The sequence below is a fragment of the Panthera leo genome, chromosome A1 (genome assembly GCF_018350215.1).
Source record: "Panthera leo isolate Ple1 chromosome A1, P.leo_Ple1_pat1.1, whole genome shotgun sequence".
Taxonomy (NCBI): domain Eukaryota; kingdom Metazoa; phylum Chordata; class Mammalia; order Carnivora; family Felidae; genus Panthera; species Panthera leo.
Window position 1 is genome coordinate 92,018,081 of NC_056679.1, and position 21,380 is coordinate 92,039,460.

The 21,380-nt window shown below is 55.7% G+C and overlaps 1 protein-coding gene across 1 annotated transcript in view; it reads left to right on the plus strand.

The window, feature by feature from the left end:
- Positions 1–21,380, plus strand: part of COL23A1 (collagen type XXIII alpha 1 chain) — a 357,994-nt gene that overhangs the window by 324,074 nt on the left and 12,540 nt on the right. Inside the window, exons 6-16 of the mRNA XM_042933054.1 lie at positions 5,585–5,611; positions 7,148–7,174; positions 8,639–8,665; positions 13,580–13,696; positions 14,494–14,529; positions 14,915–14,941; positions 15,408–15,434; positions 17,300–17,353; positions 17,883–17,945; positions 18,380–18,424; positions 20,144–20,221. Coding sequence (XP_042788988.1) covers positions 5,585–5,611; positions 7,148–7,174; positions 8,639–8,665; positions 13,580–13,696; positions 14,494–14,529; positions 14,915–14,941; positions 15,408–15,434; positions 17,300–17,353; positions 17,883–17,945; positions 18,380–18,424; positions 20,144–20,221 — 528 coding nt within the window. The remainder of the gene's footprint in view (positions 1–5,584; positions 5,612–7,147; positions 7,175–8,638; positions 8,666–13,579; positions 13,697–14,493; positions 14,530–14,914; positions 14,942–15,407; positions 15,435–17,299; positions 17,354–17,882; positions 17,946–18,379; positions 18,425–20,143; positions 20,222–21,380) is intronic.

A 21,380-nucleotide genomic window follows, 5' to 3' on the forward strand; every position in this document is an offset into this window, starting at 1 on the left:
CACAGCATGTAACCCAGTGTTTCTCAAACTTACTTGACCAGCGAACCTCTTCCCCAGGCAAGCCTCTTAACACACTCTGCAGGACAGTTTCTCTGATACCAGTTTGAGCAAGGCAGTACCAGTTTGAGCAAGGGTAGCTACGGGCAGGGCCTGTCCTCTGGGGGTTCACAGACCAGGGCCCAACCTTCCCCAGGATAAGAGGGATCAGTTCACTTCCCCAAGCCAGGCAGGTCCGTCTGGCTCCAAAGCCAGACTGTTTCCTTCCTCCGCCCCACTGAGGCCCCTTCTCAGTGACTCCCAGTGACTGCTGGTCACCCAGCAGCCTCTCTAAGGGTCAGCTATTTCCCCAGACAGGGAATTCAGGGATCTGAGCAGAGCTTTGTTGCCTAGATGTCATCAGAGATGAGCCCAGAGCCACCTGCACAGACCAGGGCCATGGTTGTGGGTCAGCTCCATCCCCAGGGACGGCTGGCACCGTCTGCCCTACAAATGTGCACACATGGGTTTCTGTGTTTGCCCCGGGAATCTGGTCAGCATCAGATCCAACCACCCGCAGCTCCAATCTTGGGTTCCTGGGGAATGGGAACAGCTTCCCTTGAGCCGCATGGTGGACATTTCCAAGAGCACAGCTCAGGCCACACCCTCTGCTTTTATTTATCAGAAACTACAAAATTCATTGGCTTCTTTTGAAAACTCTAAGTCCTGGGAACCAGGAGCTCTGTGATCCCAGATGGAGGCAGGGCCGTAGGAAGGAAAATGGGGTTTTGCCACTTCTAGGCTTTCTCACACACCAGAGAGAGGCCTTGGGGACCACCAGGAATAATCTCGGAGTTGAAAGAGAGCAGAATCCCTCCCGGGAGATGGGAGGCCCAAGGTCACTCTCAAGAAGAGACAGCGAGGTCTGGCCATTGGAATGCTTTCAGAGACAGCCAGCAACAGGAGACTCCCCCTGTGGGGTCCAAGCCAAGGGAACATCCCAGGCTCCCTTCTGCAGTGCACACTTCTAGAAAAGCCGGCCACCTACAGCTCTGTGTGGTTTATGTCAACCCAGCAGACATCCTGGAACCAGGTCTGGGGACTCAGCGATGGACCAGAGGCACCCCCGGCCCTGGAAAGGCCCAACCCAAGATGTGTGCTCAGTGCCCATCATGGGGCAGGAGGGCTTTAGGCATCAGACCAGGTGGTCTGGACATTTTCCTTCAGGAGTGAGGCTGCCCAGAAGGGCTCAAGCAGGAGAGCCTTGCATTCTAGAAAGTTCTCCAGGGCATTGCGTGGGAGACACTACAGGTATGAGGGAAGGGCCATGGGGATGATGCTCAGGTCTCACATGTATGTGGTAGGGCTTTCCTGGAATGTGGGGAGGAGGGCTATGACATGCCTCAGGGGCCCAAGGACCAGATTCCTCTGCAACAGGAAGACAAATGGAGCTAGAGATGTCTGCTGTGCAACCCGCAGAGGGCTTTAAAAATAAGAAAGGCAGGGATATTATGCATGTGCTTCTCCAGGCAAGGACAGCTTCCCAAAGCTGATGCCCATGGTGCTCTCTGGGAGAGGAGCTGGGGAGAAGAGAAGGTTTGCTTTGTCCCGTCTCCTTCTGTACAGTTTGTAAGTTTCACTCGGTGCACATAGCACCTTTTCAGCAGAACCCCAACCCCCAACACACACACACACACACACACACACACACACACACACACACACACAGGTCAGCGATGCAGTGTGGCCTGCTACCAATGATGAGGCCCAGGGTCACCAGCTGGCATGTGGGAACGCCCGCATCTGATCCCAGGTGGGTCTGAATCCAGAGCCTGTCTCCTCTGCCCGCCCCACATGTCTCCTGGAGCTCGGCCACAGGGCTTTCTTCCAGAAGGATGGGGACCCAGCTCTGTGGCAGACAGCCTAGGGAGAATGCTGCTTCTCCTTGGGGAGGCTCCCAGGAGCACCATTTGAGCTGGTCCTGGAAGAATGAGTAGGAGTTCCCCAGGTGGAGGCGGAACTCTGTGCAGTGGAGGAAAATGGGAAAGCACAGCCTGGGGCCAGGAAACATCATGGCGTGTGTAAGTGCATGGGCCTCAAGGGGCACCAGATGTACCATGAGACTAGTGAAGCACCTCTTCCCAAACCCCAAGAGCTATCAGGAGGTCATGGTGTGGCAGAGTTTAGGGGAAATGGGACCAAGCCACGGCAGGAAGCACCCTGCTGGGGAGAATAGGTAATGAGGATGCTGAGGCTCAGAGAGGTTGACTGGCTCTCCCAGGGTCACACAGCAAGTGAGTTTGTCTGATCCAGCACTCTCTCTGGTAGAGAGCCAGGGTGGAAGAGGGTCCAGAGAGCCCTGTTCAGTGGGGGAGACAGACATACCAGGAATCCCAGAAGGAAGGCAGGGCCTGTGAGGCTTCATCCTAGGTCCCCTGGAACAGCCATCTGTCAACCCTGCTGCCCTATGCTGCAGGAGAGGGAACACCACGTGGAGAGGGGGGCCTATTTCAGCCATGGGCTCAGCTTCTACAGCTGCGGGATGGGACTATGGTGCCTGCTTGCCAGGGCGGCAGTGAGGACAGACGCCATGAAGGGTATGGCAGGATTCAACAGAGCCCACACTGAGGCACATCAGAGCATTCCTAAACTTGACCTGGAGAGTCTCTGCCTCTGTGGCCCTAAGGGGCGGGGTGCCTGCTTCCCTCGGACCAGCCCTGCACTGTGTCTCAGCCCTTGTCAGGGACACCTTGAACTCCTCATGCTGCTGCCAGTGAATTGGCTGTGAGGCCACTGCCCTCCCTCCCAGCCCCCGAAGAGGAAAGAGATTAACTCAGCTCTAACTGCACCTTTGTCTCTCTTTAATTTCAGTCTGCATTACGGATTTTTTTAATGTATGTATGTTTGTTTGTTTGTTTAGAGAGAGAGTGAGTGGGGGGAGGGGCAGAGAATCCCAAGCAGGCTCTGCGCTGACACGGTGCTCGATCCCACAAACCGCGAGATCATGGCCTAAGCGGAAATCAGGAGCTGCCCAGGCGCCCTGCATTATGGATTTTTTTAATCCCTTCAGATCGATAGAGGGGCGCTGTGTTTGGGCTCAGTTCAGCAGTAGACATGGGCACAAGGCCCGGACACAGAGTCCACGATGGCAGCCACATTGGTCAAGCTGGCCGGGGGCCCGCGGGCAAGCGAGGTCCAGTGGGCACTGGGATGGAGCAGGGAGCTTTGAACAGAGGCATGCAAGGACAGGCAGATTGCGGGGAGAGTGGCCAGGAATCTAGGCAAGGCCACTGCAGGCTGCTTGAGTGCCTGAAGACACAGAACCGGAAAGCCATCCAGGGCTCTAGCCCTGCCCTGGCTGCATGGCCGTGGGCAAGGTCTTTCCCTCACTTGGCTTCGGTTTCCCCCTCTGTAAGACAGGGATGATAACACCTGCCTTACGGGCTTGCTGTGGTGATTCAGACTGAGTAGGGGTCCACAAAGAGCCCCCAGAAGAGACCCAAGGTGGGACATGTCCCTGTGTGCACTGTGGCAGCAGAAGGGGCCGGGCCTGGGTGAGGCCTAGCAGGGCCTGAGCATGGGGCAGGGAGAGGAGATGCAGGGCCAAACTTTAGCAGACTAAGGACAGGAGGCCTCAGGCATGTGGACCCAGGGGTCAGGACAGCCAGGAGCCAGCAGGAGATGCCAGCTAGGGCAGTTCCTGGTCAGCCTCAGTGACTAGGGTTGGGGCTGACAACCTGATTGGGACCCTCCAGAGCCTGGACCCCCAAGACTTTGGAATGGCCCCACTCCCCACCTCCTGGGATTCCATCTACCCCTAAGACATTGCCCTGAAGTCCAGAACCTCAGCTGACCTTGAGGCTGGTGGCCAGAAGCACTTAAGAGATAAATTTTCAGAATTGCCCTGGTTATGGGGTGCCTGGATGGCTCAGTCGGTTAAGCATCTGGCTTTGGCTTAGGTCAGGATGTCCAGTTTGTGAGTTCCAGCCCTGCATTGGGCTCTGTGCTGACAGCTCAGAGCCTGGAGCCTGCTTGGGATTCTGTGTCTCCCTCTCTCTCTCTGCCCCTCCCCTGCTCACACACTCTCTCTCTCTCTCAAAAATAAATAAACATTTAAAAAAATGAAAGGAAGGAAGGAAGGAAGGAAGGAAGGAAGGAAGGAAGGAAGGAAGGAAGGAAAGGAAGAGAAAATGTTCTGGGTGTAGGGACAAATGGCCTGATTTCTGAGAAGTGGGGAAACCTGGAGGGCTTCATGGAAGAGGAGGTGACTGAGCTAAAGGTGACACACAAAGGTATGCCAGGCAGGCAGGTGATGTGTGAAAAGGCTTGGGAGTGGAGCTGCCTAGAACATTGGCTGGGGTCAAGGGTGAAGTGTCCGTGAGGATGAGGAGGCAGTGGCAGGGGGGAGGAGAGGTGTTGACAGAGACCGGATGGATCCGGTTCATGGCACTGCCCTTGGATTCCCCACATGGCGGTGGATGGAACTCAGTGGGGCTTTCTGAGAGGCAATGGGTCCCCAGGTGGAGGGCGCCCACGGGAGTTGCTGTGCAGTGGTCACTGACCCTCTGCGGCCTCTGGAATACACTAGCCCTTGGGACCTGACCTTGTGCTATTTGGCTTCTCTCAGCCTTGACTTTTGCCTACGAAGGCCACACCAATGCAGGGAACTGAAAGAACCTTCAGGACTCTTCCACTTGTGTCTTAGCCTGTTTGGGCTGCTCTAACAAAGCGCCATGGCCCGGGTGGCTTAGAAACAACAGAAATCTTCTCACCATCCTAGAGGCTGGAAGTCTGAGTTCAGCGTGCCAGTGTGGTCAGGTTCTGGTGGGGGCCCTCTTCCGGGCTGCAGACTGCCATCCCCTCGCTGTGTCCCCACATGGTGGACAAGGACCCAGGCAGCCGTCTGGAGCCTCTTTTGTAAAGGCTAATATCCCATCTGTGAAGCTCTACCCTCATGAACCTCTTCGCCTCCCCAAAGCCCCCTCCTAATGCCATCACACCGGGGGTTAGATTCCAACACATGACTTGGGGGGTGGGGTGGGGACATATTCAGTCCCTACCAAGTTCCATGTGACAGAACTCAGTTCACACTGGCTTAAAGAAAAAACTACTGACAAACAGAAGTGTGCAGGGGTGGATGGTTTCAGCTTCAGACCCTTTGCCCCGTTTTCCTCACTGTCTCTCAGCTCTGACTTCTTCTCTGTTGGCTCTTTCTCAAGCCACATGGTACCCTCAGGAGCTCCAGCCTTAGCCCCACCAGGAGAAAAGACCCTCTTTCCCCTAAAGCGCCACCATTCAAAGCCCCAGACATGACGTTTATCCCTGAACCAAATCCCCCTGGTCGAGGGAATGCGACCACACGCCCAAGCCCCATACGAGCAGATGGGGGTGGTTCTGGAGGAGAAGTGGGGCTCTCTTGTCAGAGGAGGGGATTCTGGGCAGCAAACACCCAGACACCCCCACCCCAGGTCTGCGTGAAAGGTCTTCAGACCCATGGGCTCATGTCAGGTTTTGGTCTTTGGTGCTCAGTAGTGCCTCTGGGTCATAAAACACACAGGAAATGCCTTTCCAGTGTGTAACCTCTGCTCTCTGTCTCTCTCATTTCCAGGGGCCACTGGGTCTAGATGGCAAGCCGGTAAGTGATGACAGGGCAATTCTAGGTGGTCCTGGGACCAGGCCACTGTGGGGCTGAGAGTGATGGGGTGCCAGAGGGAAGGGGCCCCTGGGAACCTGGATCAGCAAGGAGAGAAACCATTTGGGTATCAGACTTAAGTTCAAATCCACCTCCACTACCTGCTGACTGTGCAGCCTTGGGGAGGCCTCTTCACCTCCCAAGCCCAAGGCTCTGTCAAATGGGCCCATTAACCTTCCCCACATGCTGGGGATGTAGAGAAGTGTGGATAGCACCATCCCTGACATCTAGTCAGCTTTCAGAACATACAAGCCCCTCCTAGCAAGCCCACGTACAGAGCATCCCCCAACACAGTCTCAAGGCTTCATGAGTTCTCAACATGTGGGCCAGGAGCCTGTGGTCCACAGGCATCTTCAGCAGAATAAATAAGCTGTACAGGGAGAGGGCATAATTAAACAAAAAAGTGGATGTGGATGGATAGTTAGCTGGGTGGGTGGGTGGATGGATGGATGGATGGACAGATGAATGGATGATGGATGGAAGGAAGGAAGGAAGGAAGGAAGGATGAATGGATGGAAGGAAGCAAGCCTGGCTGACTGGATAATGGATGCAAGGATGAATGGATGGAAGGAAGGAAGGGAGGCTGACTGGATGAATGAATGTATGATGGATAGATGGATGGAGAGATGGGCTGATGAATGGAAGGAAGGAAGGAAGGGAGGAAGGAAGGAAGGAAGGAAGGAAGGAAGGAAGGAAGGAAGGAAGGAAAGCTGGCTGGCTGACTGGATGACTGGATCACAGACAGGTGCGTGCGTGGATGGACAGATGGATGGACAAATGGATTGATGAACGGTTGCATGGAAGAACAGATGGATGGATAGATAGATGAGTTGGGTTGATGAACAGATGGGTGGATGGATGGATGGCAGGAAGGAAGGATGGTTGGATGGAAAGACAGATGAGGTAATTGTACCAACAGTTGGATGCATGAGAGGGTAGCTGAGTTAGTGGGTGGACAAACACATGATGGTTGAGCAGACAAGTGAGTGAAGGAATGAAAGAAGTAACACAATTGAAGAGTTGCCCAGTGATGTGTGCAGCATTAAAGGATAGAGGAATGAACTGACCACCTGGATGGACAAGTTGTTGAATGAACCAACAAGCCAAGCCATTAACGGCTGGAGGGATAATGGATAGTCAAGGGGCAGCGGCCCCGGGCACGGCAGGTGCTGAGCTTGGAGGGCTCTGCCCTCTGGGAGGAGTGACAGCACATGTGCCCCTACCCGAGCTGAGAGGTACCAGCGACCCTCAAGTCCCCCGTCTCCCTCATGCGGGGGACTGCTCTGTGTGGCTTCCTTAGGGCCGGCCAGAGCAACCCTCATTAAAGCTGACAGATTTGTGCATATACCCACCCGGCTACCCACAGCTCTGCTCAGCCCCATAGGCCCCTCTGCCCCCAAAGCCTTAGGGAAGCCGGAAGGGGAACCAGCCCAGTCCTCCTTGCTCATGCCTGTTCTTTCTCCACCTTTTTTTCTCCAGGGACTTCCAGGCCCCAAAGGGGAAAAGGTAAGTGATGCCGGATGCTGTCCAGATGCAGATGTGATAAAGGATGCCAGAAACCCGTCTCCAAACCCCAGCTCCAGAGTGTGGCCTTGGGGACATCACATCCTCTCCTAGAGCCTCAGTTTCCCCATCTGTAAAGTGGGGCTAGAGCCTCTCCTAGAGGCTGATGGTGGACTGGAGCCTTGGCTGCTCTTATTCCGTGGGCATAGAGCCTCAGTTTCCCCATCTGTAAAGTGGGGCTACTAGTGCCTCCCTCCTAATGGTTACACGGCTTATATTTAACAATTTAAAGTGCCAGGGGGTTAAGTTGGAGTTCTCCCAGCACCAGAGCATGACAAAGCTCAAAGCACGGTCTGCCCAGAATGAGGAGTTTCCAAAGGAAGTCCCTGCCTGTGAAAAGGGGGGTGCCGGGAGAGCCAGGGACAGGGGAGTGAACAGTCCCTGTAGATGGGATTCTTTGTGAGGAGTGCACCCCCACCCCAGGAAAACAGATGGCAGAGAGCTGCCCCTGTGAACTTTACACCCCTTGTGAGAAAGGCTTTCCTGGCATTTGGCGCTGAATGTCACGGCAGACCCCTGGAGGGCTGGGGCCTCCAAGTGTCTCAGAAGGGAGGGCGAGAGAGGGGAGACCTGTGTGTCCCACAGTGGGATCAGAGCAGGGAGGGACCAGAGCAGACCTAGGTGTGGCGGGATGCTTCTAGGGAATGGCTGGGCGAAGCTGGACCACATCCATCCCAGCACCAACCCTGCCCCCCGCCCCCGCCGCGATGTGCCCACGGAATAAGAGCAGCCAAGGCTCCAGTCCACCATCAGAGCTGTGCAAGGCACAGGACCCGGCGCTCAGGGCGTCAGGTTAGCATTAGGGCTCCGCCATCAACTGTACAGCTTTGGATGCGTTGGCCTCAGTTTCTCCATCTGTAAGTGAAAGCAACCTCACAGAGCCAGGGGGGAAGACTGCACGAGGTAATGGTCTGAGCGGGGCAGGTGCTGGGATTATTTCCCTCAGGCTCTGGCTGAATGAGGAAGGCAGAGGCTTTGAAACCAGAGAGAAATTGGTGTCTTGGCATCTATCACTTAGTAACATACTGCCCCAAAACTTGGGGACTTAAAACAATGATTCAGGTAATCATCAACACTCGCTGTTCTGAGGTTTCAGGATCCCAAGAGGACGCGGTGGGAGCAGCTGGTCTCTGCTCCCACCGTGTTTTGGGGACTGGCAACAGACAACAGAGTGCCCAGTTCCACGCCCTGGGTGTGCTAGCTGTGTGACCTCGGGCAGGTGACTTAGCCTCTCTGTGCCTCAGTGTCCTCATTGGAAATGGACATAAAAATAGAGCCTGTATGTTACGGTTGTTAGAATTCAGTGAGACTATGTACATAAAACACTGAGCGCAGGGTAAATGCTCAAAACATCTGATAAAGCAATAATAGTAGCAGTGATCTGTCTTCTGGTTTTTTTGTTCTCAGGGTGCACCAGGAGACTTCGGCCCCCGGGTAAGAACGGAGCAAGACCCCCTCACCCACCCACCCAGTTTGTTTTGTTTTATAATAAGGCATATCTAGCTTTCTTCCAGATCCCTTATACCTTATTGCAGAAAGAGGTGCCCTCGGTCTCTGCCCACGTCCTATCCTGGTTAAGTGGTTTCACTTAAGTGGCCACGGGCTGGAAGCCCCAGGCCCTGGTCTGGCTGAGATCATAGATGGGTGTCTCTAGCTGACAGACATCCCAGTCATACTTATCACCATGGATGGCGGGGGGGGGGGGGGGGGGGACGGGGGGAGGGATGCGGGACAGTGGGGCTAGCACTGGCCCCAGAACGGAGACTAACCTTCCTGAGGGTGACTGGCACCCCAGGAAGTGGCTGCCACTTATCAGCCAAGTAACCTTGAGCAACTCAGTTTCCCCTCTGAGACTCAGTTTCTGCAACTGTGGGGAGGGGGTGGTGACAGACCCTACCCCAAGCTGCTGTGGCAAATATTCATTGCAGACATAAAAGTAGGCACCCAGGACTCAGCGTGGGGACAATAGGTCCCCTGGCCCTCAGAGCCCCCAGGGTCCAAGAAACTCAGAAGTGCCTCCTGCCAAACCTGGGGTCTCTTCAACGAAGCAGAGCAAGTGGTGGGGTCTCTTCGGTGAAGCAGCGTGCAGACCCCGGGTGGGGTGGCCCCAACGAAGCAGATCTCAGCAGAGGGCCACTTAAATGGCCCTAAATGCGTGTCCCCACCATTCCTACCACAACCAGGGCAGAGGCCTGACCGCCCAGAGAAAGGCAGTGGAGTGGTGGGTTCCTACTTGCTTTCAAGAAGGTTAGGGAGTGGAGGTTGTAGCCAGTGAATGAGTCACCCCCCAGCCAGCCTCTGCAAGCATTGGAGGCAGGCAGGGATGGAGCGGGGGCGGGGGGGGAGGGGTGGGGAAGGTGGCAGGATGCAAAGAGGAGGCAGCTCAGCGCCAAGTGTTGGCTGGGCTCCAATCCCTCTAGCCTCAAGGCTCTGAGCCTGGTTTGTGCAACAAGACCAGGAGGGCCCACATCACAGGTGGTCGTGAGCATGAGCTGAGAGCAGCCGGCTGGCCAGTCTGAGTCCCCAGGACAGAGCTTGTTCTGTGCTGAGCCTTTGGAGGGCAAGGCCCCCCGAAAGCTGGCAAGGTGGCCCCGAAGTCAAAGAAAGGGCACCTGTGTGGAGCTTTGTGGCTGCCGAGAAAAATCCTTTGGTTTGCTTGCTGTTGGGTGTGTGAAAGCTGGTACTCTAAATGGGGATGCCCACTCCTCAACAGACTAGAACTCTCCTGGCCCGGGGGGTCATGAAAGAGAGATTCTTTCTGAAGCCCTCCCTTCGCTCTTCGTGGAGGTCCTCTTGTCCCAGTGTTCCAGCCACTTCTGAAACAGCCTCCACCCTTGAAAGTTCTGTGGTTTAAAACGACAATGTGCCACAGTCTCTCAGGACCCCTTGGGTTGGTGGGGGTAGGCGATCTCTCTCATCGCAGGCAAAGGCTGCTGGGCCTGTAGTCCAAGGTGATGGCACGCCCCATGGCCACAGTTGACGAGGCTGTTGCCTGGGAGCTCGGCTGGGGAGGGTCTCTGTGCATCAAGCCTTCTCCCAGCCTGGCAGTGGGCTTCCTAGAGGGGCATCCCCAAACTAGCATCCCAGGAGGCCAGAAACGTAACGGTCGGGCCAGTTAAGAGCTATATCTGGAATGGACGCGGTATCACTTCCACTGTATATTATTGGTCCCATCAGTCACGGGGCCCAACCAGAGTCAAGGTGGGGAAAGGGGAACAGGCTCCAGATCCTGATGGGGAGAGGGGGGGACGCCCATTGCAAGGGGCCTGCGGGATGGGAACGAGCATAGTGGCCATCTTTGTGGAGAACGTTCTTGTCCTCTCCCAATCACTCGGCTGGGTTAAGCGGCTTTGCCTCTTCTGAATCACCCTTCTGCCTTCCTGACCACACAACCCGTTTGCTGACTAGATGGTTTTCCCACGACTCAATCCGGGCTTTATAAGTAGAGACCATCACGTGTACAGTCGCCGCATCTTCAAGGTAGCCTGGTCCACTGGTGTGTCCGCGCCTGCTGGCTTGCGTGTTCCCCTGACTCACCCCTGCATTTCCAGGGTTAGACCTCAGCCATCCGATCCCAGGGCACACACAAGGCGGCTGGCCAGCCTCACACCCTGAGTAACTCAAGGGAAGAGCCTAAAAAACCTGTCCTGGGGCCTGTTCAAGTGTCTAAACTCATTTTCTGCCCCAACAAGTAGAGTCCAGACCAGTGGTGCCCATCGTGGGGGCCCCAGGCTGTGAAAGGAACAATGGGGTGTCTTCGAATTCTTCCTGATACAGCAGAAAATGAAATAGGAATTACCCACCTCCATCACCACCCATGGCTGGCTGAGCTAACCACACCATTGGGTTTCTTTACACTGGACTGGAATTGTAGCCCCTTGGTCATGCCCCCGGCAGGGTTGGACCTGAGTGGGGGACATTGAGAGCTTCGGTTAATTTTTTAATTGGGAAAAACAAATGAACTGTGTCTTACGTGCAGCTGGCTGAAGAGGTGAACTTTACTATCATGGGGTCTGTGGATTTAAAAAAATGTCCAAGGGGCGCCTGGGTGGCGCAGTCGGTTAAGCGTCCGACTTCAGCCAGGTCACGATCTCACGGTCCGTGAGTTCGAGCCCCGCGTCGGGCTCTGGGCTGATGGCTCAGAGCCTGGAGCCTGTTTCCGATTCTGTGTCTCCCTCTCTCTCTGTCCCTCCCCCATTCATGCTCTGTCTCTCTCTGTCCCAAAAATAAAATAAACGTTGAAAAAAAAAAATTAAAAAAAAAAAATGTCCAAAAGGCATTGCTCTCCTCAATGGCCAGAGGAGCCTTTCCCAGCTCTGAAACCCTGGGTAAACAATTACCCTTGCTGTTCCTGACCACTCCGTCTGTGAAATGGGACAATAGCAGTGTCTCAGCCAGGTGGTCACAAGGGTTGGGTGAGACACCTTCTGGGAAGTCCTAGCTCATCGGCACTGGGCACACAGCAGGGGCCACCTCTTCCAGAGGCTTCTTCCTTTCTTGGTTATGGGGAGTTTGGGAGCTGCTGACACTGTGAGTCAAGCATGCCCCATTACTATACCCTGTGCCAGTGCTGGGCAGGTACCACTGGGGTAGCAGGAAGTGCCGGGGGCACAGTGATCCTCCCTCATTGTAGGCAGGACCTCGAGGTGAGGGCTCTGGCTGCCTGAGGTCTGACCCAGTACTAACATCAGGTCCTTGAGTCAGGGATAGGATGCTGCATGACAGAGACTGTGTGGCCCTTCATTGCTCTTTTTATGTATTTTTTTTAAGTTTATTTATTTATTTTGAGAGAGAGAGAGACAGGGAGAGAGAGAAAATCCCAAGCAGGTTCCGCATTGTCAGCGTAGAGTCCGACAGGGGCTCAGACTCATGAATCATGAGATCATGACCTGAACGGAAACCAAGAGTCAGACACTTAACCGACTGAGCCACCCAGATGCTCCTCTTTTTAACTTTTTATTCTGAGATCGTTGCAGGTCAACAATTAGTTGTAAGAAATAATACCCCAGAGGGGCACCTGCGTGGCTCAGTCGATTGAGCGGCTCAGGTCATGATCTTACGGTTCGTGAGTTCGAGCCCCACATAGGGCTCTGTGCTGACAGCTCAGAGCCTGGAGCCTGCCTTGGATTCTGTGTCTCCCCTCTCTCTGCTCCTCCCCCACTCATGCTCAGTCTCTCTCTCTCTCTCTCTCTCTCTCTCTCCCTCTCTCTCCCTCTCTCTCCCTCTCCCTCTCCCTCTCCCTCTCCCCCTCCCTCCCTCCCTCCCTTCCTCTTTCTCTCTCTCAAAAATAAATAAACATTAAAAAAAAAACAGAAATAATACCCCTTGTCCCGTTCTCCACCTCTCCCCCCCCCCCCCCCACACACCATGGCAATGTCTTGCCTCACTCAAGTACGAGCTCATAACCAGGAAATGGATACAGTCCACCTGCCTTATTTGGATTTTACCCGTTATATTCACCCGGGGGGTGTTTAAGTCTGGGCAGTGCTATCACGCTTGTAGATTCCTGTAACCACATGCAGAGACCCCCTGGTGGTGGCCTTGCCCAGCTACACTCCCTCCCTCCCCACCCCATCCCTAACCCCCAGCAACCATTAATCTGTGCTCCACCTGTATGACATTTCCATGTCAACAATGTCGTGTAGATGCAGCCACACAGTATGTAACCTTTCGAGATTGGTTCTGTTCCCTCAGCGTGATGCCCTCGAGATGCATCCAAGTTACTGCACGCATCCGTACTTTGTCCCTTTGCACTTACTGCTGAGCAGTGTTCTGTGATACGGTTGTATCCCTGTCAGTTAACCCTTCACCCATTGGGTAGCTACATTGGGTTGTTTCCGGTTTGGGGCCATTACACGTAAAGCTGCTGTGAACACTTGCAGTGCGGGTTTTGTGTGAGCCCGAGCGCTCATTGCTCTGCGTGCCCAGAAGCACACCTCCAGCACCTAATAAAGCAGGAGCTGCCCAACGGGGAAGGTCCTTTGGGAGGCGTGCAGCGCCCTCTCCAGGAAGAAGGGGCCAGTGGGGCCCACGTGCTAGCTCCCACATCCAACGTGTCTCCACTCTCAACTGAACACCAGAGCTGGGCTCCAGGCACCGGGAGCTGGGAAGATGGCACATTCCTCGGAGGGGAAGGGTCCTGTTAGCCTCTTATGTCAGAGTACAAGGGCTTGTCCCTTCGTGTGGCCACCAAGAAGCGGCAAGAAGCGCAGTGACAAGGCGCTTCCCTCTGAGCCCGCTCCAGCTGGGGAAGGGAAGGCACGGGCCTGTCCATCTGCAGAGGCTTCTCTCTGGAGACTGGAGCCCCTTTCCTTCCCCTCCCGGTGAGTCACGCACCATGTCTTCCAGGGAGACCAAGGGCAAGATGGAGTTGCTGGGCCTCCGGGGCCCCCTGGACCCCCTGGGGTCCGAGGCCCTCCTGGCGACACTGGGAAAGATGGCCCCAGGGGAGCACAAGGCCCAGAGGTAAGAGAGGGCATGGAAGTGGAAATACCTCGGACCTGGTCCTGCACCTACCAAAACCCTAACCCCTGACCCAGAAACAACCCCAGCCCCAGCCCTGTCCCCAGTCCACACCCAGATCCACGCCTAACCCCAACCCCAACCCCAGCCCTCACCCAGACACTTACCCCACTCCAGCCTTATACTTACCGCCATCCAAGACCTTGACCCCAAACTCATTCCCAAATCCTGGTCCACCCCAAATAGAACCAGAGGCCCTGAACCTGATATCGGTTATGATTTCACTCCCATTCCTAACCCTGGCCCTGAGACCCACATGTGGGCGCTTCCTCCAGCAGATTTACCAAGCCCTGTTCCTCCCTCGCTGTCTCTTTCTCACTCTCTCTTGCTTTCCCACCTCCAGTACTAACTAGCTAGGCTCAGCTGTCCTCCTATAGTTCTACCCGAACCCCGGAGGCCAGACTTCATGTCCTTCCCCTTCCCCCAACACAGGGACGCAGGCCTGTCCTTCCTGTCCCGTGCAGATCCAGCTCCTCTACCAAACTGTCCCCTCTCAGGGCACCTACTCAGTTGGCTCATCCATGCCTACTCACGTTGGGCGTGTAACTCCCTGAGCCTCGACATTCTCATCTGTGAAATGGGAACAATGGCACCCGCTCTTCAGGGGTTTGGTCAAGATGACACGACACGAGAGACTACTTGGAGCCCCAGCACAGAGCCTGGTGGGGGGAGTGGGCTCAGCCCCTGCACTTCTCATCCCCTGCATCCCCTCCAGAGGCTCTCCTCTTCTGCCCCCTCAGGGTCCCAAAGGAGAGGCTGGACGAGACGGCGAGATGGTCAGTATCCAGGGCATTTCAGAGGCTTGGGCTGCTAGGCCCGTGGTTGCAGGCCCGGAAGCCCCTGTCCCGCTTACAGCCGCACTGGGGGTGTGCGTGTGCGGGCACCCCTGCCCTCCCGCCCTGTCACCAGCATCAGGGAACCGATGGGCCTAGGCCCCCAGCCCCACGTCCCTGGGAGGAAGCCCACAGCCCACTGCACTGCTTGAGATCTGGTGCAGAGGTGGCCGTAGACATGGGGAAGGGTCAGGCCTAGAGCAGGCAGCACAGCCCCGCCTCCTGCCGTCTAGCACCTGGTGTCACCCTTTATAAAATGACCAGAAGGAGAACCTCCCAAAAGCAGCCTCCAGTATCCCATTTAATATTTTCTCTTCTCTTGTTCCAGGGCCTGAAGGGACCCCCAGGGCCCAAGGTGGGTGCTCCTTACTCCGTGTCCCATGCCCCAGGCCTGGGAGGGATGGGCTCCCTACCCCACTGCCCCCTCCCCATGACAGCTGTCCCTCCCCACCCCCCGTCCCCTGCTGTGAACAGCACCTGCAGGGGTGGGAGGGCAAGCTGTGGTCTTCCCTGAAGGAAAAGGGCTTTCATTACTTCTCTCATCTCAGAACCACCCTCTGAGGCTGGGGCTTCACACCCCCCACTTGCAAAAGTAGTGACTTGCCCAGGATCATTCAGCTTGTGGGGGAGGGGGACCCAGTCGGGAGTGGAGTCCAAGACTGTCAGCCCCAGCATCTGTGTGCACCTGTCTGTGGGGCCGAGATCTCTAGGCTGTCCCCAGTCATCAAGGCCACTTCTCCCAGAGGAACAGGTGGCCTGGTGTCTGGGCCGTGCTCTGAGGGCTCTGACCTCTCTCTTGCACCCCCTTACCCCCTCCTCAGGGTGAGCCTGGCATTCCTGGAAAGAAGGTGAGGGGGCCCCCTGTGGGGTATGTGGGAAGAGGCTGGAGAGAAGGGCAGGGCTCCCAGTGGGGCCAGGCCGGCGAGGGGTGGGGGTGGGGGGGTGACCACAGGAAAGTCCTCACATATGGGTCCTCTGTCCTCTGTCTCTGAAGCCAGGATCTTGTTCATTTATCCACTTATTCCCTCATCCTTTCCTTTCCTCAAACACAGCAAATTTGTTCCCAGTTCACAGCCTTAGGCAGTGGTTCTCAAAGTGAGGTTCTAGGACCAGCAGTATCCTCAGAGCTCCAGGCACCCCAGGATGTTGTGATTTATGATAAATCCATATTTAGTCTCAGTCCTCCCTGTCTCTGGAGCAGACTCCTAAAACTCATGGAATGTCCTGAGGGATGAACCTAATTTGAAGGTGTCTATTGTCATGTGAATGAGGCGATGTTGGGCCCCCACCTGAGGATGGGGGGTGGTTGCCTGGAGAACCTTTGGAAGGTTGGGAATTTCAGTCCCAGCCACCAGCCTTCCAGGGAGGGGAGAGGGGCTGGAGATTGAACTGATCTCACCAGTGGTGGGCGATTTAATCATTCGTGCCTGTGCAGTGAAGCTCCATAAACACCCAAAAGCATGGGGTTCCGAGAGCTTCCGGGTTGGTGAGCACGTGGAGACTTGGGGAGAGTGGCACTCCTGGAGAGGGCCCGGAAGCCCCACGCACTGTCCTAGTACCCTGCCAGATGCATATCTTCCATCTGGCTGTTTCTGAGTTACAGCCTTTATAATAAACCGGTAATCTAGTAAGTAAAGTGTTTCTCTGGGTTCTGGGAGCCGCTGTAGCAAAGCTGATGGAACCCAAGGAGCAGGTGGTGGGAATCTTCACTCTATGGTCAGTTGATGAGAAGTAAAAGTGGCAACAGGCTTACTCCTGATGCCTGGAGTGTGCAGGTTGGGCACAGCCAGCGGGAGAGTCCTGGAGGACTGGGCCCTTAACTGGTGCCATCTGACACTCTCGAGATTGGTAGACACATATCAGAATTAGGCTGAATTGCAGGACACCTGGCTGGTGTCGGAGAATGGCTTGGTGGTGTGGACACACCCCACCCCCATCAGAATTGGTGACCAGAACTTTTAGACCCGGTCTGTTCAACAGGCCCCTGGGTGACTCTGACATGCACTCAAGTTTGGGAACCATTGACCTGGAATGATCTTTCCCCACCTGTTCCCAGGCCAAGTCTCCAAACAGCTGTCTCCTCCCACAGGAGACCGTTCCTCCAAGCCCCTTCATCCTGCCACCCTCTTATATTCCCTTTCCACCACTGCTTCCACCTCCTGGCATGGTGCTATGTGCTTATCTGGATATTTCTTTGTCCTCAATCCCTGTCACCCATTGAGCGGGGACCCTATCTGCACAGAGAGTGCTCATAAGATATTTGTTTGTTTTTTTGTTTGTTTGTTTGTTTGTTTGTTTTTAAAGTTTATGTATTTTGAGAGAGAGGTAGAGAGAGAGTCTCAAGCAGGCTCCATGCTGTCAGTGCAGAGCCTGATGCGGGACTTGATCCCCCAAACCATGGGATCGTGACCTGAGCCGAAATCAAGAGTCAGAAGCTCAACCAACTGAGACATCCAGGGGCCCCATGACATTTGTTGACTAAAAGAACAAATCCCTCTCTCCTCCACCTGCCCATCCACCTTCCTTCTGCACACACCTGCTGACACACGCTCTGGGCTGGCCCTGGGGGACCTGCCCCACCCCTGTCCTGACCCAGTGTGACCAGTGTTGGTGCCAGCAGAGGATTGGTGTGCTGGGGAGCGCAGGGTGGGGGAGACGTCCAAAGCCAGTATGCCCGGCCTGAGGGCTGCAGCCTCGGCCTCTCTCTCCACAGGGAGATGACGGGACGCCAAGCCAGCCAGGGCTCCCTGGACCCCCAGGGCCCAAGGTAGGTCATGTGCCTCCCCCCAGAAGGCCCCTTGCCTCCCCTCTGCCTGGTGAGGCCCCTGGCTGGCCCTTTCCAATGTGGGGGCATGCGCTGATGCCCAGGGCAAGCCAGAGAGGCAACAGGAAGGCCCTGGGCCCCACTTGCACCAGGCAGGGCATCCCATCCGGTCATTTGTCTCCTCTCACACCCTCAGGCCCTCCTAGTTCCCATCTCAGGTGGCCCCTACTCTATCCTGTCCCCAGGCTAGGAACAGGGTATCATCCTTGCTCTCCCAAACCATAGAGATGGCCAGTCAGCCTCCAAAATGTCTCTTGAGCCCCTGAGCTGCCCTAACTATGCACCAAGACCCAGACCAGAGAAGTTGGCCATGGTATGGAGTCCCCAGGGCTGGGGAGAGTCCTGAGGCCCATCTCCCCTCAACCCCAGGGGGGCTCAGGCACGTTCCCCAGGAGCCCCTGAAAGCCAGCAGGCCCAGGTAGCCCCGAGCTGGCCCCTGGTGCTCACTCGCTGTGAAATGTCTCTGTTGCAGGGCGAGCCAGGGAGTGTGGGGCCTCCAGGAGAAAACGGTGTGGACGGCGCCCCAGGGCCAAAGGTGCCTTACAGTGCGCGGCTCAGACCAGTGTCCCCATCATGGGGACACCTCCCTGTGGTTTCACCTCCAATTTGCCCTTTGAAGTGGGGAGTCCCGGGAGGGCTTGGGTCCTAGTGTCTCATTCCTCAGGCTGTCAGAGGCCGGCCTGGGGCCTGGGTGGCCAGTGGGTCTGGGTGAGTGAGAAGGCCTCCACCGAGCTCAGCTTTGTGGCTGTCATCTTATAGCCCTCTCTCAGTGGCCCATCTCTCCACACCGTGGGGCCAGAGGAGGGTCCCATAGGTGCTCCTTCCATGAGCCCTGTTCCTGACGTGGCAGTCACAAAAATTAGTCCCTTAGGGCCCCAGCATGTGAGCCCTGTGCTTTTTGGTGAAGAGAAGACTGGAGGGGGCGTGGGGCAGCCATGCATAGACGGCTGCAACCTCGTGTCTCCACAGGGAGAGCCTGGCCAGCAAGGTGCCGATGGAGCCACAGGGCTGCGGGTAAGCAGTCTCCCCTCTGGCCACACCGAGAGGACCCAGGGGCCCGGGTTCTTCAGAAGCCCCTGTCCCCCAGACGACCCCAGAGGAGCTCCAGAAAATGGGAGTCTTTTTTTTTTTTAATTGATAATTCATTAGCGTTTTTTTGTTTTTAATTTTTTAAGGTTATTTATTTATTTTGAGAGAGACAGAGAGAGTGGGGAGAGGGTGGGGGTAGAGAGAGAGAGGGAGAGAGAGAATCCCAAGCAGGCTCCGTGCAGCGTGGAGCCTGATGCCAGGCTCGGACTCAACGAACCGCGAGATCATGACCTGAGCCGAAACCAAGAGTCAGGCGCTTAACCGAGCCACCCAGGTGCCCCTCAATGGTTCACTTATGGATGTGTGAAAACAAGTCCTCCCCACGTGAGTGTCTGTCCTCCTAGAGTCTTTTCTTCTCATAGTTAAGCATAGACCTTCAATCTGTCCCCTGTGGCGTTACCTTACCCCTGCGGGGTGCCTTGCCCCACATTGAGGCTCAGGCTTAAGGTTCGTCCCCATCTCCAGAAGCAGGGCTGGTCTCAGATCGTTTGTGACCAGCCCCTATCAACCCACCTTTAGGTTGACATCCAGGGTCCTGTCCTCTGCTCTGTGGCCTCCGGCCATCACGTTCCCTCATGCTCCTGGAGGCTGCTTTTCTCCACACAACAAGGCCAGGCACACAGCCTGGTCATGCAGGTGGCCGGGCTGGATTAGGCGCTGAGCATGGGATTCTATGTGAACCATACAGTTCCATACAGGCCATGACCGTGTGGGTAGCTGGCAAATGAGGCCCTGACCTGGGTGTTTCCGCCCTCTGCAGGGGGCTAGCCCCAGGCCTGACCAGAGTGTTGCCAGCAGGGGGCAGCCTGGGATGGAGGGAGGTGCAGAGAGTCAGGGCAGGACGGTTGTGTCCATGCAGGAGCATGTAAGCCTGGGCGTCCGTGTGCTGGTTACTAGTGCATGGTGTGTGCAGCCTCCGTCAGAGGCAGGGAAACGGAGGCCCCAGGGTAAGATCCAAGGGTAAGATCCAGCTGGCACATTTCGTATTGGTCGTCGTAGCGTTTGGGGGTTTGAGGAGTGTGTTTATTTTTGCTTATTTGCCAACATCTAAAAATCTGAAGAACCTGGGGCACCTGTGTGGCTCAGTCGGTTAAGCGTCAGACTTGATCTGGGCTCAGGTCACGATCTCGTCATTTGGGAGATCGAACCCCATGTCGGGCTCTTGTGCTGAAAGCGCAGAGCCTTCTTGGGATTCTCTCTCTCCCTGCTCCTTCCCTGCTCATTCTCTCTCTCTCTCTCTCTCTCTCTCTCAAAATAAATAAATAAACATTTTTTAAAAATCTGAAGAACTTCCCATCAAAATTAGACTTTCTGTTTTCCCTGGAGAACTCCAAGATAAGGCCTCAGTGGACTTCAATTCACACCTGAATTGCAGCCGGACCAGGCAGGAACATGTTCCCTCATTGCTTCAGAGCCCTCTTCCCTCCCTGATGCCCACTGCCTGGGCCCCCGGAGCATTTTCCCAGTGAACGGGGTCCCAGTGCCCAAGTAGATTCTGGAGTATGGGCTTGTGGGGGTCCCACCAGGTTACAGCTCAAGTTACACGGACCGTCGTGCGGGCCAGGTTCCCAGGTTCTCTGGCTGAGACACAGACCTGAAAACCACGGCCCTTCCCTGAAATTCTTACTCTTCTTCCTGCCTTAGGGTCCCCCGGGCCTCAAGGGCGAGCAAGGAGACACAGTGGTGATTGACTACGATGGCAGGATCTTGGATGCCCTGAAGGTAGGTTCCTGGAAGGGCCAGGATACACCCCTGTTGTTCATTTCCTGAGGGGACAACCACATACTTTTCATGTTAATCTTGCACTTTTTTTTTTTATCTTTGTTTATTTATTTATTTTGAGACAGAGAGAGAGGGAGCACAAGCAGGAAAGGGGCAGAGAAAGAGAGGGAGAGAGAGAATCCTAAGCAGGCTCCAGGCTGTCAGCACAGAGCCCGACGCAGGACTCGATCTCACAAACCATGAGATCATGACCTGAGCGGAAACCAAGAGTCAGACACTTCACTGAATGAGTTGCCCAGGTGCCCCAATCCTGCACTTCCTTACACAAAGAACCAAGGGCAGCTTGGCACAAAGACCCCCAACTCCACCAGGTGCACCCGATAAGGAAATCAGGGCTATGCTGAGACCCACCCGATGCTAAGAGCTGCTGGGAACATGGATTATGTGGCCCCCAGCTCCCAGTGGCCAAAGCAAAAAAGGGAAGCTCCCCACTCAGGGGTAGGAAGCAGATCATTTCCTGATGTCCAGTCTCAGCAGGCTTCCCAGGGAACCCAGGCCAGAGGGCTAGGTCTTCTAAGAGCTGTCGGTAGAGGTTGACAACGGCACAGCCTGCTTCAAGGAGCTTCAGGAGATGCCTGGGGCCTCTGAGCCCTGTCTGGGGCCAGACCAACTGGGGGCCCATCACCAGTGGAGAGAGAGGTTGGGTGCTAGCTGCTCACGGCTCCCAGGGAGGGAAGCTAGGGAGGGGGAGGGGAGGGGCAGTCATCAGAGACCACACGGGGCCTCGGCACCTGACCCTACCTGAGCCCCATTCCAGTTATCTCCCACGGGCCTCAGGGAAGTTCAAGCTGAAGTTCAAGTGGCCGGCCCCAGGCCTGCATGGTGTGTTGCAGCCCAAGGGCACGCATGGGCATGGAGTGCCCCAGCCCCACTTGGAGAAGCAACCTGAGTATAGGGAGGCAGGAAGTAGATTTTGGATGCCAGGCTGGAATGATGCCTCCAGCTGATGGGCACAGGCTGCCACAGTTGGTTCTTGAGCAGAGACGTGATATTAAAAATACATATTATGGGGGCAGGGGGCGCCTGGGTGGCTCCGTTGGTTGAGCATCCAACTTCGGCTCTGGTCATGATCTCACGGTTCATGGGTTCGAGCCCCATG